The following is a 19,901-nucleotide window of genomic DNA, read 5'->3' on the forward strand; positions in this document are numbered from 1 at the left end:
TTTGAAGATAATGTGGTCTTTATTTTGTTATTGATTCCTCCAGAACAATTTTATTTTACTATTTGAATTACAGACTTGAAAACAGGAACAGTACTACAACTTTTTGAGTATTTGTAGATTGTTAAATGTTTATTTAAAGCACCCATGAAGTCATAACAGTACAACACTGTGAATGTAAAGCAAGAAGCATCATATTTAAACATTGCAGGTCACTTATTATAATAACCAGTGAAATGCGGCAGGATTCGAGGCATTTTTGAGTTGAGTTTCATATGCTCTCATTAACGTTAATACAGGCTGCTTTGTAAGAGAATAATAAGAAGATAATAAAAAAAATATTATCAAATATGCTTTAGTCACGTGCTTACTTTTATTAAAAAAAACAAAAAAAAAACATTTGTGGTTATACCTTTTTACCTTTTTTCTTGTATTTTGTTTTGTTAGGTTTTTTTTGTTTTTTTTGCAAGAAAATATTATGTGGTACCCAATAAGCGCCTGCTAGCCCACGTACGCCGCCCCAATTTTGTGATGACTCAGTGTATGTGTCAACTAAGGGTACTACAGCGATTTTACATATAGGAAGTTGCTGACAAACAGAAAATATTATATATTGTATTTGAATTTTGAACTCGGTGTACACCACATGTAAAAAAAATTATAAAATAAACTTACAGAAAACTATCAAAGATATTCTGATGACTTCAATTGAGACACTTGGAAACAGCCATTGAAATGAAGATAAAAGGACCATCATGCCACTCTGTATTACTGTACTACTGTAATACTATCAAAAATAAGACCGGTCGCATGTTTGGACACTGGTGCCAAAAGACGTTCAATGCATACACATTGATACAGACCTATGTGACTATTTAATAGAAAATACATATGTAGTAGTGTCTATCAATTGATTTTTAAACTGTCAGCTATCTGTCACGCTCCAGATTGCATGCACACACAAACACAGTTGTACATGCAAGCTCTACTGATAACTCAAACCTTTTGGCCAAACAGAACTATTGATATCCCAAATAACACTCATGGTAGTTATATTAAGTAATCAAAGTTCCAGCCAGGAAGAAGAGGCTGTTGCAGTGTCCATACACACACTATATCACCCCAGCGACACACTTGACCACGGCTTGGATTGATACGGCCTTTTATAATTTAAAATTATTTTTTTTCTACGTGTACAACACTTTCCTTGTGGTCTACATTACATGTAATGGTGGTTCTTTGGTCAAAATCTTGCAAAGATTACATTTTACAGATCATCTTCAAGCCACTTTTTGAGACCGTTTTGTGGGTGGTTTTATTTTTAAATGCCTCCACTTCAACTTCCATAGCGAGTCGACTGACAGATATAAGTTCGAACTATACGCTGCTTTGTATTAGAAATTGCAACAGTGGAAGAGGCATATGCCTGTGCATGTACGGGGGGAAAATAGGAGCTTATTAACACTAGCGTGAAGCTCTTCGGGTAAATTTCTACCATTAATGGAGTTATCCGCTAACATAAAACTTGGGAAAAAAGTCACAATTAGGGCAAATTCCGAATGGCTTGTTTGGAGGAAGAAATGGGATGGCAAGATTGTTTTATAAATAGCTACACCAATGTCCATGGTTTGATTTAAAATTTTTAGGATTTATGCAGATCCCAAATACACAAAAACAGGTGCCAATAGGTAAGAACAGTTGGTTTTGCATACTCGGTTCCCTTTTAAGTGTTTTCTTTTTCAGAGATTACTGCGACATTCAAAGAGTTGGTAAAACTCCATTATGTACAATTTTCACAGAACCAAGAAAACAGGTTCCCCACCTAATTCAGAGATTTTTACTTAAGAAAAATATTCTTAAAAAATGGTAATCATACAGAAAACACAGTTAATGAAAAAATATTTATCTGATGAATTATTTGTTTTGAAATCTTTCATCAAAAAAAAGTGAAGTTCTGCCTCACCTGCCTACTTTGACCACACCCACCGGTAAAAATAAGATGTGACAGAACTGTAAAACCCTTCAGTAACTAGCTGTCCCTGCCATTTGTTGTCATGCCTCATCACCAGTTGATGATGGACCTGATGTGTCCCCACAGCTTGGTGACCCAGAGGTTGACGCCGAACTCGGTCAAGTACTGAAGCTCCGGCATCAACATTTTACGGCACAACTTCATTTGGGCCTCGTCTATGTTCTTCTTCAGGTTGTATCCCATGATGGATTTCTCTCCGATGGGCTGCCAGGGCTGCATGTCCGTCTCCTGGATGCTGGTGGCATCGACAGCGTGACCTTCCTCGATGCATGCGTCCGCCATCTCCGCGTTCCTCCGCCTGAGCTCCGCCACATCCTCTGCCATGCGACCCCGTCCGTACGCGTCTACTTTCTCCCAGAAGGTCTCGTTGAAGTGCTGGTACAACTTCCAGTCGAGAGCGTTCCACTGCAGGGCCCTGGCTCTCAGGTAGGGCGTCAGTTTGGAGACGGTTGAGCTGTTGCGGGCGTTGAGCTTGAAGAAGAGGAGGTCCTCCATCTCCCAACAGAGCGCGTCCTTGAGAAGAATGAGAGATTCCTCAAAGTGTTCCCTCAACATGACCAACTGGAAACGCTCTGAGATGGATCGGATCCCCTCGTCTACGCGTGGATCATCGAGCTCCAGCATATTTTCCTGTCCAAAGTCAAAGAACAGCAGGTTCTTGAGGTAGAATGCGTTAAAGCCTTCCGGGTGAAAGTAGTAATGGGGGTCACGGAGGAACTCGGCCAGCTTGTCCCCTCCTGGCATCCTCCAAGTGAAAGGCACCACCCGACTGAAGTAGTGGAAGGAGGACTCAAAAAGTTCTGCGGGGTCTCTGAGGATGGTGATGTAGGACGTGTCGACAGGCAACAGCTTGGCCACCTCGTCCGCATTGAAGCGCATGTGGTTACAGATGATGTTGAAACACATTCCCGGTTTGTAGTCTTTAACGTGGGAACGCTGGAAAAAGGCGGGGTAGAAGAAGTCGTTCCTGCTGTCAGGGAAGGCGAACCTCAGATGATGTTTCTGTCCAAAGCGGAACAGGATGTTGAGGAAGGTGCTGCTCGCCGCTTTGTGAGTCTTCATGAACATGATGTCCACTTTGGGGGTGCACGTCCTTTTTGATGGGCTGGACGGCTGGGATGGGCGATGGGCGCAGGAGTAAGATACTGGAACTCTGCAGGGATCACAGACCATCAAATACACACTCATACTTACACAACACTCACTCAAATTAAACTATTTTACAGCAAAACTGTCTCAAGGATGAAAAGTGATGTCACTAGGGCACGTTTGCTTATGAGTGATATCGTCCGATACTACAGTAATACCGATCACATGTATTAACTACATTTTTCCATACATTTAAGGTGAATGCTATTGGCAGTGTAACAAGATCAACACAACATTTAAACTAGTCTATCATTCTCTTTCATTACCTATAATTGTTTGAGCAAAACAAAGTCAGTAGTACACATTAAACATTTTGAGAGAAATTGCGTGTAAATGCTGATATGTGAAAACCGAACTAAAATGCTACCAAGTTGTTTGACTTCGGAGTCCAAATTATTTTTATTAGCAAAATTGGTTTGAAAAATGTTTGTTTCATGTTAGGGCTCGACAATTATTAAAATTTTAATTTCAGTTATGGCTTCTCACGATTATGAAAATATAAAAATTGAAAAACCCTGATGAGGTGGCGACTTTTCCAGGGTGTAACCCGCCTACCGCCCGAATGCAGCTGAGATAGGCGCCAGCGACCCCCCATGACCCTAAAAGGGACAAGCGGTAGGAAATGGATGGATGGATGAAAAAAAAAGATTAATGGGCCGCACAACGTGCAAGCAAAAAACTAAATGTCGAGGCGGTCGCGTGAAACAGCAACTAAACTACGAAGCTAAAACTAGCAATAACAATCCATACACCCACAACACATCTCATCTGCTTGTGTTGTTGTGAACGACATCATGGAAGTAACATTAATGTACAAACAGGAGTCGCAACTTGGGAGCCGCTGTCCTTTTGTTTTGTATATTTAAACAGCCTCAAGTGAATTGACTCTTTGCCCATCAAGTTGAGCAGCAGCACACTTCTCCTTCACAATAATAGCGTGGTGCGACACATCCGGTCTGACTATGCTAACAAAATAAAGGTTTAAAAAAATGCCTTATACAAGCATAATGTACTTAAAAGCACTTTTTTATACATTTACAAAATTAATATGTTTTGACCTAAACTACTGGTCAAAATTGTCCAAAGATGTATTGCACCAATAAATGTGAGGATTTTTGTAACAAAAAAAGCACACACTCTATGGTGGTAAAAATACATGTAAAAGGTAAAAAAAACGGAATTAAAAACAATTAGAACGGAACAACTGAATTGTATTGTTTTTTATATTGCTATTATTTTTATTTATTTATTGTTAAAGTATTAATATTTTACTGGTTTATTCATTAATCATTTATATCCAGGTTTTTGTTGTTTTTTAACTATATTTAAAGTTAAGTTTTGGTGGCAGAATATATACTCACGTTTTCATATTGATTAATAATCGTATAATACAACGTGATTATTATTTTTGCCATAATCGTCCAGCCCTAATTTAAGTCATAACATTTTGACTTTGAAACAGTTGAAATTCTTTGAAAAACATGGCAGTTATAACACTTTTGAATAGAAAGTAAGTACTATGGAAAAGCAGAAAAACTGGGAATGTGGCCCAATATCCCTGAACGAGCTGAATGAGTTGGTGGTGGAACCCTTTGAAACTGTTGAGAAATGTGAAAGCAGTAACACTTTTTAATAGTTATAGAAAAGAGGGAATACGGGTAAAACATCATTTTTTTTTTCATAAAAATGCAAAAGTTTTACATCCTGATTGTCTAAACTAAGAGGAATGTTTTGATGGTTTAACAACTGAAATTGGTTGAACAATGCGAGGAAAATAGTTGTCAAAAAAAAAAAAGGGAACTGAAACTGAAATGCAGAAATTTTGGGGAAACCGGAAATATTTGGATGCGGGGGAAATTGTTGGTTTCTATGTCCATGATGAGTGGAGTGCAATAGTACACAATAACTAAACAAAAGCAAAAATTTCTATCGACTACTCATTTTTTGCTCCAAATCCTCCTGTGTCCACGGAATCATTCCTCGAGTTTGTAAACATCACCCAAAATAACAAAAATTATTTTGAGAAAGTAAAAATATTGACTTAATCAGTCTGGTATCGTTCATATACTGATACCACCCTTGCTGTCAACACCACCAATTTATAGATGGATCCACCCTCCTTAAAAGTGTCGTGTACTTACTGTGACAATGCTGACGCACCAACATTTGCTGTTAAACTTAGCATGCCTGCTCCCAACTTGCTCTGTGTAACATGATGTGATAATGACACCAGATAATGACAGGCCTACTTAAAATACCAAGAAAAGCAGTTAATTTAAAGAACAAGAGGTGATTAACATAAGCTTAGGGGAGTGGCTCCACACTGTGTATGGAGACACATAATTAGCTGCTAGGGGACTAAAAACATATACAGTGTCAGCCATTAATGGCGATCACGTACTTTTCACAAACATCGGCCGGTACCTGTCGGTGGCCGATCGATCGCACATGTTTAGTGTGCACCCCTTTAATTCATTACATATTGACTTTCTTGTCCTACAAAGTAGTTGTACAGTAGTGTTAGTTTGGGAAGGTGTACCTAATGAAGTGTACACAAACAAGGACGCAAGAGTGGTCCTGTGAAATACAATTGTCCCACATGTATATGCATGCTTATTGGTTGAAGGCATGTGCATACTCAGGTATGTTCAGAGGCACCTGCGGCATGGACAGAGAGTAAAGCAGCATCATGCAGGAGGTCACTAAAATACCAAGAACCAGGCTTTTGCACATGGACCTCCAGGGCCGTCTTTGCTTGCCTGCCATTGTGCAGCACAGTCAAGGGTTACCTAAAAAAAAAAAAACAACACATTCAGTGTGCATTGAAAAAAAGGCATGTATTCTTTGCAATAAGAGGTGATAAGTTTGCTCCTGAAGTCCAGAATTAGCTCCTTTGTCTTGTCTATGTTCAAAACTAAGGCATTATCCTCTCCGTAGACAGGGACTTTGTGGACCAAAATGTTATTGTCCTGGGGGGAGACGCAGTCATGTGTGTACAGGGAGAAAAGTTTAGGGCTGAGGCAGCAGTCCTGGGGGGTTCCTGTGCTGATTGTCAGCTCAGCAGAGGCCTTTGTTCCCATCCTCACCACCTGTGGTCTGTCTACAACAGTGGTTCTTAACCTGGGTTTAATCGAACCCTAGGGGTTCGGCAGAGCCTCCACCGCAGCGGTCAAGACACACCAGACTCATGAATTGATTAACGTGGACACCGACTTAATTAAACAAGTTGAAAAACTTATTCGGGTGTTACCATTTAGTGGTCAATTGTATGGAATATGTATTGTTTTGTGCAATCTACTAACAAAAGTTTCATTCAATCAATCGTGTAAATGAAAACATCTCCCAATCGGCGTATCTGTACTGTAAAGTTAACATTTTAATGACAATAAAAAGTAAGTTTAAGTCTAAGTATTATGGCTACCCCACAAACAATGTAACCTTTAATTTTCCATCTGATTTGCAAGTGTGTAAGTTGTTGGGAGTTCATGCACTGTGTTGGTTTCGTTCTTTGAACAAGGTGATGTTCATGTTGTGCACTAGTAAAAAAACAAAACATCCATCCATCCAAATGGAAGGTGGTGTACACCCTGGACAAGTCGCCACCTCATTTCAGTAAACAAAACATATAACTTTGTATTGAATTTGAAAAAACAACAAAAAAAACATTTCATTTTTCACTATAGAAGGGTTCGATGAATGTGCATATGAAACTGGTGGGGTTCGGTACCTCCAACAAGGTTAAGAACCACTGGTCTATAAGGAAGTCCAGGTGGGTGTCGGTACTCCAAGGTCTATCAGCTTCCCAAAGAGCTTCGTTGGGCGAATGGTGTTGAAGGCGTAGCTGTAATCCAAAACTAGTAGGCGTGTTTGTGTTGTTGATGCCCAGATCTCAGGGAATTCAATCGATCACAACTGGCTGTTTGGTTTGTCTTAGAAGACGTTTCGCCGCTCATCCGAGTAGACTTAGATAGTTCAGATCTAGTTTGATTGATTGCCACTTTAATGCTCCCTCAAATCCCCTTTTTTATGGGTACAATCTTCTGAAGCTTACAGAGTGCAAAAAATTCCACAGTGCTTGTATTAATTATAACATAGTATATGGATTCAATTCTAGACTCGGCCAACTCATCCCAGTGACCCCAACTTCTAATAGACATAACACTAGAAGTAAACCTTTATTAAGTTGGAAAATAATGTGTGTGTGAATGGGCGAATGTGGAAATACTGTCATAGCGCTTTGGGCTCCTTAAAAAGGGGTAGAAAAGCGCTATGCAAGTACAACCCATTTACCATTTACCATTTGAGGAATTCACATCAGTCGCATAATTTTGGTCTTGACCTTTGTATGTATGATGTGATTATCACTGATCGTCAATTTGCAACATTTTAATCAAATTTGAATAATATGATATTGAGACTAATTTGGTGGATTTAAAGATTCCCCTTTTATTTTTAAATGAATTGTAAATGGGTATTTGGGGGGTACATTTTTAAATGTATTGTATTGTCTTGTATTTCGTATATTATACGATGATGTACAGTGGGGCAAAAAAGTAGTCAGCCACCGATTGTGCAAGTTCTCCCACTTAAAATGATGACAGAGGTCTGTAATTTTCATCATAGGTACACTTCAACTGTGAGAGACAATGTGAAAAAAAAATGCAGGAATTTACATTGGAGGAATTTTAAAGAATTATTTGTAAATTATGGTGGAAAATGTGTATTTGGTCAACCATTTAAAGCTCTCATTGATGGAAGGAGGTTTTGGCTCAAAATCTCACGATACATGGCCCCATTCATTCTTTCCTTAACACGGATCAATCGTCCTGTCCCCTGAGCAGAAAAACAGCCCCAAAGCATGATGTTTCCACCCCCGTGCTTCACAGTAGGTGTGGTGTTCTTGGGATGCAACTCAGTATTCTTCTTCCTCCAAACACGACGAGTTGAGTTTATACCAAAAAGTTATATTTTGGTTTCATCTGACCACATGACATTCTCCCAATTCGCTGCTGAATCATCCATGTATCCATTTTGGTATAAACTCAACTTGTCGTGTTTGAAAGAAGAAGTATACTGAGTTGCATCCCAAGAACACCACACCTACTGCTGTGTGTACATTAATGAGAAATAGGGACGGTGTGGCGCAGTGGAAGAGTGGCCGTGCGCAACCCGAGGGTCACTGGTTCAAATCCCACCTAGAACCAACCTCGTCACGTCCGTTGTGTCCTGAGCAAGACACTTCACCCTTGCTCCTGATGGGTGCTGGTTAGCGCCTTGCATGGCAGCTCCCTCCATCAGTGTGTGAATGTGTGTGTGAATGGATGAATGTGGAAGTAGTGTCAAAGCGCTTTGAGTACCTTGAAGGTAGAAAAGCGCTATACAAGTAAAACCCATTTATTTATTTATCATTTAAATAAAATGAAATGTTTAGATTTTACCAAATGGCTGCAATGAAACAAAGGGATTTGAATACTTTCAGTAACCACTGTATAAAATTATGTTGCTGAATAGACATTATTTTTTTATTCCTATCAGTCCAAAATCTTGAGATGCAGGACAGAGGGATCTCGTTTTTCCATCACTGATCCCGTAACTGTGTGTGGAACGGTCACTTTGCACGTCTTTTTGACACGTGCTAAATAAAACGCAAAAAAGTGCTAGCAAAACGCTGATGAGTGTTGATAAATTACTTTGCGCATGCTAAATCATTATTTTTGCATCTTTTCCCAATATTGTGGGCGTTTTGATGATCAGCATATATCTTGCATGTTCATTGAGACAGACGCAAAATGGATTGCACACCTTATTCTACTTATTTAACAGACGTAATCCAATTGTTGAATGTTTAGGAGATCAGCTTTGCATCTGCTATCTAGTTTGCACGTGGTTTAGTACACGCAAACCACAAGTATATCAGGCCCAAAGTGTACAGTCATACTTGCCAACCTTGAGACCTCCGATTTCGGGAGGTGGGGGCGTGGTTAAGAGGGGAGGGGTGTATATTTACAGCCAATTCACCAACTCGAGTAGTATTTCATATATATATATATATATATATATGTACATATCTATATGTATACACAATGATATATGTATGAAATACTTAACTTTCAGTGAATTCTAGCCATATATATTTATTTTATTATACTGTATATATCAATTAAAGAAATAGTTGAATTTCAGACGGCACCTATTAAATACACAGTAATAAAAAGACAGTTGTTTTACTAACTGTACTGTGCTTGGTGGTTAATAAAAAACAACAACACTTACCTTTCACTATTTGAGTAACGTCACCTCTGAGTTTCCAGAAGATGACGCCAGTATGTGCTTTGCCCTGGTGTCTCTCGCTGTCAGCTATGTTCGTTTTTGTGTTGTTTGCGTCTATTTTCGTCTCTGTCAGCTCACTGCTTGTGTATGACCGCCAAACACTGTTGGATCTTTGCCCCTCTCCCACTGATATGATCAACTTCAACGTTGGTTTTTCGACGTCCCAGTCAGCTTTTTTACGTGGCCTGATTCCTGCCTTCCTTTCCCGCCTCGTGGCTCCTCTCCCCCGCCATCTGCGGGCTGTGTGTCGGGCCCCACCTGGATTAGCTGCGCCCTTGGATGTGCTGGCCCCTGCCAGGTTCGGTCTTGTGAACGCAAGATCTTTGACAAACAAAATGTTTATCCTGAAGGATTTCTTCAATTCCCGCGGAAGTGACTTCCTCTGTGTGACGGAAACATGGCTGAGGGCCGGTGAGTCCGCCCCTCTTAATGAACTTCTGCCTCCGGAGTGTTCATTAAGGAGGAGGATTAGCAGTCTTTTTAAAAAGAACTTTAAATGCCGTCAGATCCGCCTGCAATCCTCCTTTTCAAGCTTCAAACTGTGCATGTTTGAGCTGGGGAGGGGGGGGAGTGGCCTCCAGCTCCTGCTGAATTTCGGGAGATTTTTGGGAGAAAAATGTCTTCCGGGAGGTTTTCGGGAGAGGCGCTGAATTCCGGGAGTCTCTCGGAAAATCCGGGAGGGTTGGCAAGTATGTGTACAGTATATATAAGAAAGATAAACAGATTTAAAATGCTGAAAACATGACATTCAGTGCAAAAATAGTCGTAATTGTTGCAGTTTAGACGTCACTGTACTTGTTTCTCAGTTGTCTCATAAAATAAATAATGCATCTCTGGGAAAAATGATACGTTGTAATTGGAAGCACCTGCCAAATCAGCACCGTGTTTCACTTGAGCCGTGCTGTTTTCTAAACAAGAATGAATGAAGAATGTTTCCAGCAGATACTGATCTGCGGTCATGTGGTATCAAACGTGTTCTCAGCTGACTTCCAGGAAACAGGAAACACTGCATTACACTCAGTTTTTTTTACATGAACTTACACCATTATTGTTGTTGAGGATAATAAATAAATCATGTAAAACAACATATAGAGTTTCAGTCAGGATTTATGCACAAACATATTAGACAAAGATCCTGTAGTAGATCATCTTTGTCTGCCTTGCTGGTTTGTAAGTGCTGGTTAGGTAAAACATGTCTGATATTATCGGCGGACCAGCAAACCACAAGCTGCACGTGTCATTCCTTCAGTCATTTAATGTTCTAGTCCAGGAGTCAGCTATCTTTTATCATCAAAAAAGCCATTATACCACCGCTTTTTTGTAACCAAAGAAGTCTAGAGCCGCAAAACACAATACTGTAATATTGGGTTTATTTTTTAGACAAAAGAATCAGTCCATGCAGAATTAAATTATACTTTATTGCTATTTTTGCAGGTATTTACAGTGATACCTTAACTTAAGAGTGCTCCAACAAGCGTGTTTTGAGATAAGAGCTGTCTCTCGGCTAATTGTTAGAAACAAACATTTTAGTTAGAAGCCTCCTCGCCATTAGTTGGCTTAGTAAATGTCAAAGTGAACCCTTAATCATCTAATGTCTTACTTGCTAGATTTAGCTTATAGCGAAAAATGGTCATAACTTTGCTTTCCAACCGTGGGAAGGAAAAGGTTAGTGTAAAGCACAGTGCTATGAAGAAGAAGTGTATGATATTCATTGAATTAAAAAAAAAAAATCATCAAAAACATGGAAGAGTGTGTAGCAAACTTGGCGAAGCAATTTGAACGTATCACTGCTGGTCTGCACCATACTGAAGCACAATGAATTTAACGCCAGCCAAGAAATTTTAAAATAATATCCAAATGGCAGACATTTATTCATGAAAATATAGAAAAGATGCTGATGGTGTATTTGACCAGATAAAGACACTGTGATAGAAAAACAAATGTGAGAGGTATACAAATTTTTGTCATATTCTGTATCCAATAGTCAATGTAAGGGGTGCCCAAAGATGGCCAGGGGGCCAAATTTGGCGCGTTGGGGTTTGGAGCTCATGAAGCTAACATGGTGAAGCAGTTGGAGCATATCACTGCTTATCTACACCATATGAAAAAATAAATAGTTTAACACCACTCAACAATGTTGAAATAACATCTTAACGGTGGACATTTATTCATTAACATATGCTGCTGATGGTGTGTTTGACGGAGAAACAGCTGAAGGAGATAACGTAGAAGTCCACTCTCCAAGGTAAACACTGTACATTATTATTAAATTGTCAAAATTACTGTAGTTGAGAGTGATTTATTTTAAATGTATTTATACAATATTTATTGTCTAAAAGTTTAAATTTTTAAAAAGGAATGTTACATGTTAAAATGGGGCCAGTAAGCTGAAGACAATCGATCCGGCCATCGAAAAAGCCCCAAAATTATGGTGAGTAACATATGTCCAGCCCAGGAATTGTGATAACTTCAAACACGGGTCGACAAATCCCCACTGGTTAAGAGTTATTTGGGAAGGGTCAAAGAGCTAAAAAGTCTAAAAGTCAACTCATTGCCCAGCACAGCTCATAAGGCACTGGGAAGTGATGTTTACACAACACAGCGTTGCGCAAACACATCAACTGGCATTCGTTAAACGTTAACACACATACATATAGGTGTGTGTGTATATATATATATACATACACACACATACCCCCATACATACATACATACATGCACACACACGTATATATACACACTATATATGTATATACATAAAGCTGTATATACATACTGTATATGTATATACCTATATATATACAAGTATACGTATATACTATGTATACATATGTACAAAATGCAAAACCAGTGAAGTTGGTATGCTGTGTAATTCGTAAATAAAAACAGAATACAATGATTTGTAAATCTTTTTCAACTTACATTGAATTGAATAGACTGCAAAGACAAGATATTCAATGTTCGAACTGAGAAACTTCATTTTGTTTTGCAAATAATCATTAACTTAGAATTTAATGGCAGCAAAAATTGCTAAAAAGTTGGCACAGGGGCATTTTTACCACTGTGTTACATGGCCTTTCCTTTTAATAACACTCAGTAAACATTAGGGAACTGAGGAGTCAAATGTTTTAAGCTTTTCAGGTGGAACTCTTTCCTATTCTTGCCTGGTGTACAGCTTGAGTTGTTCAACAGTCCAGGGTCTCCGTTGTCGTATTGTAGGCTTCATATTGCACCGCACATTTTCAATGAGAGACATGGGTCTGGACTACAGGCAGGTCAGTCTAGTACCTGCACTCTTATTATGAAGCCACACTGTTGTAACACGTGGCTTGGCATTGTCTTGCTGAAAGAAACAGGGGCGTACATGATAACGTTGCTTGGATGGCAAGATATGTTACTCCAAAACCTGTATGTACCTTTCAGCATTAATGGTAAGTTACCCATGCCTTGGGCACTAGTACACCCCCATACCATCACAGATGCTGGCTTTTGAAATTTGCGCCTATAAAAATACGGATGGTTCTTTTCCTCTTTGTTCCGGAGGACACATCGTCCAGTTTCCAAAAACAATTTGAAATGTGGATTCGTCAGACCACAGAACACTTTTCCACTTTGCATCTGTCCATCCAGTGAAGCCGGCGGCGTTTCTGGGTGTTGTTGATAAATGGCTTTTGCTTTGAATAGTAGAGTTTTAACTTGCACTTACAGATGTAGCGACAAACTGTAGTTACTGATAGTGGTTTTCTGAAGTGTTCCTGAGCACATGTGGTGATATCCTTTACACAGTGATGTCGCTTTTTGATGCAGTACTGCCTGAGGGATAGAAGGTCCGTTATATCATCGCTTACATGCAGTGATTTCTCCAGATTCTCTTAACCTTTTGATATTACCGACCATAGATGGTCCAATCCCTAAATTCCTTGCAATAACTCATTGATAAATGTTGTTCTTAAACTGTTCGACAATTTGCTTACAAAGTGGTGACCCTCGCTACATCCTTGTTAGTGAATGACTCAGCATTTCATGAAAGCTGCTTTTATACCGAATCACCCACCTGTTCCCAATTGGCCTATTTGCCTATGGGATGTTACAAATAAGTGTTTGATGAGCATTCCTCAACATTCTCAGTCTTTTTTGTCACTTGTACAAGCTTTTTTGAAACATGTTACAGGCATTAAATTCCAAATGAGCTGATATTTGCAAAATTCCTTCAGTTGGAACGTTAAATGTCTTGTCTTTGTGAAGTGAAGTGAATTATATTTATATAGCGCTTTTTCTCTAATGACTCAAAGCGCTTTACACAGTGAAACCCAATATCTAATTTTTACATTTAAACCAGTGTGGGTGGCACTGAGAGCAGGTGGGTAAAGTGTCTTGCCCAAGGACACAGCGGCAGTGACTAGGATGGCGGAAGCGGGGATCGAACCTGGAACCCTCAAGTTGCTGGCACGGCCGCTCTACCAACCGAGCTATACCGCCCTGGTGCATGTCTTTGGAAGTGGTAGGAAGCCGGAGTACCCGGAGGAAACCCACGCATTCACGGGGAGGACATGTAAACTCCACACAGAAAGATCCCAAGCCTGGATTTGAACCCAGGACTGCAGGACCTTCGTATTGTGAGGCAGACACACTAACCCCGTGAAGCCATTTTCTGGACATGTTCCATAAATATTGATGTTAAATATTTCTTTTTTAGTGAAGAAATGTTTACAATTAAGTTCATGAATCCAGATGGATCTCTATTACAATCCCCAAAGAGGGCACTTTAAGTTCATGATTACTTCTATGTGTGAAAATCTTTCTTTATAATTGCAGTGTATTGAATTGAATATAGGTTGAAAAGGATTTGCAAATCATTCGGTTTTTATTTATGATTTACACAATATGCAAACTTCACTGGTTTTGGGTTTTGTATATATGTATTTACGTATATACATGTACATATACACTTAAATACATGTACACATGTACGTATACACATATTTTTTGAAGGAGCCCAAAGCGCTTTGAGAGTGTTTCCACATTCGCCCGTTCACACACAAATTCACACACTGACGGCAGGAGCTGCCATGCAAGGTGCTCACCAGGACCCATCAGGAGCAAGGGTGAAGTGTCTTGCCCAAGGACACAACGGATGTAACTAGGATGGTAGAAGGTGGGGATTGAAGCAATAACCCTCCGATTTCTGGCACAGCCACTCTACCAACGTTGTCACGCCGTCCCCGTACGTATATACCGTATTTTTCGGACTATAAATCGCCGTTTTTTTCATAGTTTGGCCAGGGGTGCGACTTATATTCAGGAGCGACTTATGAGTGAAATTATTAACATATTACCATAAAATATCAAATAATATTATTTAGCTCATTCACATAAGAGACTAGACGTACAAGATTTCATGGGATTTATAGATTAGGAGTGACATATTGTTTGGTAAACGTATAACATGTTCTATATGTTATAGTTATTTGAAAGACTCTTACCATAATATGTTACGTGAACATACCTGGCACCTTCTCAGTTGGTTATTTATGCGTCATAACATACACTTATTCAGCCTGTTGTTCACTATTCTTTATTTATATTGAATTGCCTTTCAAATGTCTTTTCTTGGTGTTGGGTTTTATACGTACATATATTCATGTACGTACAGTATATACATGTACAAACCCCGTTTCCATATGAGTTGGGAAATTGTGTTAGATGTAAATATAAACGGAATACTATGATTTGCAAATCCTTTTCAACCCATATTCAGTTGAATGCACTACAATGACAAGATATTTGATGTTCAAACTCATAAACTTTATGTTCTTTTGCAAATAATAATTAACTTAGAATTTCATGGCTGCAACACGTGCCAAAGTAGTTGGGAAAGGGCATGTTCACCACTGTGTTACATCTTTTCTTTTAATAACACTCAATAAACGTTTGGGAACTGAGGAAACTAATTGTTGAAGCTTTGAAAGTGGAATTATTTCTCATTCTTGTTTTATGTAGCGCTTCAGTCGTTCAACAGTCCGAGGTCTCCGCTGTCGTATTTTACGCTCCATAATGCGCCACACATTTTCGATGGGAGACAGGTCTGGACTGCAGGCGGGCCAGGAAAGTACCCGCACTCTTTTACTACGAAGCCACGCTGCTGTAGCACGTGCTGAATGTGGCTTGGGATTGTCTTGCTGAAATAAGCAGAGGCGTCCATGAAAAAGACAGCGCTTAGATGGCAGCATATGTTTTTCCAAAACCTGTATGTACCTTTCAGCATTAATGGTACCTTCACAGATGTGTAAGTTACCCCTGCCATGGGCACTAATGCACCCCCATACCATCACAGATGCTGGCTTTTGAACTTTGCGTCGATAACAGTCTAGATGGTTCGCTTTCCCTTTGGTCTGGATGACACGATGTTGAATATTTCCCCCAAAAATTTGAAATGTGGACTCGTCAGACCACAGAACACTTTTCCACTTTGCATCAGTCCATCTTAGATGATCTCGGGCACAGAGAAGCCGGCGGAGTTTCTGGATATTGTTGATAAATGGCTATCGCTTTGCATAGTAGAGCTTTAACTTGCACTTACAGATGTAGCGACGAACTGTATTTAGTGACAATGGTTTTCTGAAGTTTTCTTGAGCCCATGTGGCGATATCCTTTAGAGATTGATGTCGTTTTTTTGATACAGTTGGGAAATTGTGTTAGATGTAAAAATAAACAGAATACAATGATCTGCAAATTATTTTCAACCCATATCCTGTTGAACATGCTACAAAGACAATGTATTTGATGTTCTAACTGATCATTTTTTTGTTTGCAAATAATCATAAACTTTAGAATTTGATGCCAGCAACACGTTACAAAGAAGTTGAGGAATATCAATAAAGTTGAGGAATGCTCATCAAACACTTATTTGGAACATCCCACAGGTGTGCAGGCTAATTGGGAACAGGTGGGTGCCATGATTGGGTATAAAAGCAGCTTCCATGAAATGCTAAGTAATTCACAAACAAGGATGGGGCGAGGGTCACCAATTTGTAAGCAAATTGGCGAACAGTTTTAGAACAACATTTCTCAACGAGCTATTGCAAGGAATTTAGGGATTTTACCATCTACGGTCCGTAAAATCATCAAAAGGTTCAGAGAATCTGGAGAAATCACTGCACGTAAGCGATGATATTACGGACCTTTGATCCCTCAGGTGGTATTGCATCAAAAACAGACATCAGTGTGTAAAGGATATATCCACATGGGCTCAGGAACACTTCATAAAACCACTGTCAGTAACTATAGTTGGTCGTTACATCTGTAAGTGCAAGTTAAAACTCTACTAAGCAAAGCAAAACTCATTCATCAACAACACCCACAAACACAGACTGATGCAAAGTGGAAAAGTGTTCTGTGGTCTGACAAGTCCACATTTCAAAATATATTTGGAAACTATGGACATGGTGTCCTTTGGAACAAAGAAGAAAATAACCATTCGGATTGTTATAGGCACAAAGTTCGAAAGCCAGCATCTGTGATGGTACGAGGGTGCATTAGTGCCCAAGGCATAGGTAACTTACACATCTGTGAAGGCACCATTAATGCTGAATGGTCCATACAGGTTTTGGAGCAACATATGTTTACATCCAAGCAACGTTATCAAGGACGCCCCTGTTTATTTCAGCAAGACGATGCCAAGCCACGTGTTACAACAGCGTGGCTTTGTATTTAAAGAGTGCGGGTACTTTCCTGGCCCGCCTGCAGTCCAGACCTGTCTCCCATCAAAAATGTGTGGCGCATTATGAAGCGTAAAATACAACAGTGGAGACCCCGGACTGTTGAACGACTGAAGCTCTACATAAAACAAGAAATGGAAATAATTCCCCTTTCCAAGTTTCAACAATTAGTTTCCTTTAGTTCCCAAATGTTTATTGAGTGTTGTTAAAAGAAAAGGTGATGTAACACAGTGGTGAACATGCCCTTTCCCAACTACTTTGGCATGTGTTGCAGCCATGAAATTCTAAGTTAATTATTTGCACAAAAAAAATGAAGTTTATGAGTTTGAACATCAAATATCTTGTCTTTGTAGTGCATTTAACTGAATATGGGTTGAAAAGTATTTGCAAATCATTGTATTCCGTTTATATTTACATCTAACACAATTTCCCAACTCAAATGGAAACGGGTTTTCTATTTTTAAGCACAGTTGTGACAACAAAGACCCTTATGTAGTCTGTCAATGAGCTTTTTATGACGGCTCTATTTTAAGGCATTCATTTGTTGCTGGAGTAAACAACTGGTATAAACTGGTATTATGCACACTAGCGATGAGGTGGTGACTTGTCCAGGGTGTACCCTGCCTTCCGCCCGATTGTAGCTGAGATAGGTGCCAGCGCCCCCCGCGACCCCGAAAGGGAATAAGCGGTAGAAAATGGATGGATGGATGGATAATATTAAGCATAATAATATTTACTCAGTGTTCATCAACAGCAGCGGAAAAGAGAAACACAGACTGGCGAGTTCTTACCTTCATACATTAGTCCAACTTGGAATGTCTGGTTGCATGGTCTTTCCTTTCATACTCCACCTGTCAAAAACAAGTTGCTTAGCTACCGCACAAGTTCTTACATCTGATCGTCATATAGAGATATGAGAGGCAGCAAAGTCCAATGCAGATCTCACCTTATCACATGTCCACATAAGAGATCTCCCACATCTTCTCCAGTTTCAAGCTGCCTATAAAAACACACCTGAGCCCTCAGCCCGCCTCCTGCGCCTAACTTTTTGATGCAAAAGCCATCTCGCTGAACAAAGCATTGCAGGGAGGCTCTGGTCCCCGCTGCATCAGGGACTCTTGTCAGGGAATGAGCACTTGTCAGAGAGACAAACACACACACGCACACACACACGCACACACACACACACACACACACACACACACACACACACACACACACACACACACACACACACACACACACACACACACACACACACACACACACACACACACACACACACACACACACACACACACACAAGAGAGAGGGATGGAGCGAGGGAGGAGAGGCTTGCATAGTCCCTGTTCTGTGTCGCCATACAGACAGGCCATTGATTGCACACACTGCAAGCTGATAGGAGGGGCGGAAGGGACGTAAAACAACAAATTCAGCAAGCTAAAGAACAAAGACAGTATTTGTACTACATGATCAAGACGTCTCTATACAGTCTTTGAAATCCTTTACCATACACGCTACATGCGGAATGTGCATGAAGCAGATAGTTTATCACCACAATGCTTGGGCCATTACAGAGTGGCTTCTAGATGACAACTTTAGGTGTAAACTGCACAGCAGTCAGAGATCCACAAGAGCTACATCAAACATTTAACTTCTATCAAGGTTGCATTTTGGAATACATGCCACCAGTTTGCAATATTCTGGTCCTGTCACACAACTACAGAGGCGTAGTTGTACATGGGAAAATTCAATCTGAATATACATTGATTCCAGAATGATTGTGACTGGGCTTTAAATAACTGAGGAGAAGAACACGATGACATTTTAACAGAGCAACAGGCAGACGAAGGTGGTGGAGGTCGGTGTCTAAGTGGCACCTGTCAAAATCATTAAGTCTACAAACAAAAAAAATAAAAGGTGGTTTTAAGTATTCAGAGAAGCACTCTGAAAAGGATGAAAGTCTACATCAATGAGCATCAGACAAAATGCAAAAATTGCCAAGAAAGCGTGCAAGTTAGAGAAAATTCAAGGCCCTTTGAGCAGAAAACAGTGAAAACACTGTATTACTGTAAATGGAGGACCGGAGAAAGCCAAAATCAGACCCATGAAGTTTATCAACAAAAAAAATAAGGTGACTTTGTTGATTCAGTGAAGCAATGTGAAAAGAAAAAAAAAGTCTACAATGATCATCTGACAAAACACAAGGCAGACATTGCCAAGCATGCGACTTAGGGAAGCAGGAGAAAAGTTTATGGTTCTTTGAGTAGAAAACTGTCAAATATGTTCCAATAAAATGGAGAATCAGAGAAAGCCAGAGTCGAAGTCATGAAGTTTATTAATCGAAAAATTATGTGGCTTTGCAGATTCAGAAACAACATCTGAAAGGAACTATACGCCGCATGAATGAGTGTCTTAACAAAACAACAAAGACCTCGTCAAGAATCAGGAGAAAATGCAAGACTCTTTGAGCAGCAAACTGTCAAACATATTAAAAGATGGAAGCCAAAATAATGACTGTGATTGCAGAGGACACGTTATCAACTCTAACAGTAGTATTTGTATTTATTTTGTTACATTAACACGGCACAAACCGTGTTCTTTTTTTGTCAAAATCCTATGTGTTGGATATTTTGAACACCTTTCCTTCTTTTTACATAGGAATGACAAAAATG

At 39.7% G+C, this 19,901-nt stretch overlaps 1 protein-coding gene across 1 annotated transcript; it reads right to left on the reverse strand.

The window, feature by feature from the left end:
- Window positions 1-18,544, reverse strand: LOC133556494 (galactosylceramide sulfotransferase-like). Its single transcript, XM_061906465.1, has 4 exons — window positions 18,173-18,544; window positions 18,018-18,077; window positions 5,817-5,967; window positions 1-3,182 (listed from the first exon to the last, which is right to left on the reverse strand). The coding sequence occupies exons 3-4, from the start codon at window positions 5,942-5,944 to the stop codon at window positions 2,060-2,062; spliced, it is 1,251 nt and encodes a 416-aa protein (XP_061762449.1). The 5' UTR covers window positions 5,945-5,967; window positions 18,018-18,077; window positions 18,173-18,544; the 3' UTR covers window positions 1-2,059.
- Between the last annotated feature and the right edge of the window lie 1,357 nt (window positions 18,545-19,901).

The sequence above is a fragment of the Nerophis ophidion genome, linkage group LG07 (assembly GCF_033978795.1).
Source record: "Nerophis ophidion isolate RoL-2023_Sa linkage group LG07, RoL_Noph_v1.0, whole genome shotgun sequence".
Taxonomy (NCBI): domain Eukaryota; kingdom Metazoa; phylum Chordata; class Actinopteri; order Syngnathiformes; family Syngnathidae; genus Nerophis; species Nerophis ophidion.

Bases quoted from the DNA above. Each gene is read 5' to 3' on its own strand.
- LOC133556494 (XM_061906465.1), bottom strand. From the start codon at position 5,944: ATGGCAGGCAAGCAAAGACGGCCCTGGAGGTCCATGTGCAAAAGCCTG. The intron at 3,183-5,816 runs GTATGCACATGC...TGATCCCTGCAG, and splicing joins GTGCCTCTGAACATACCTGA to AGTTCCAGTATCTTACTCCT.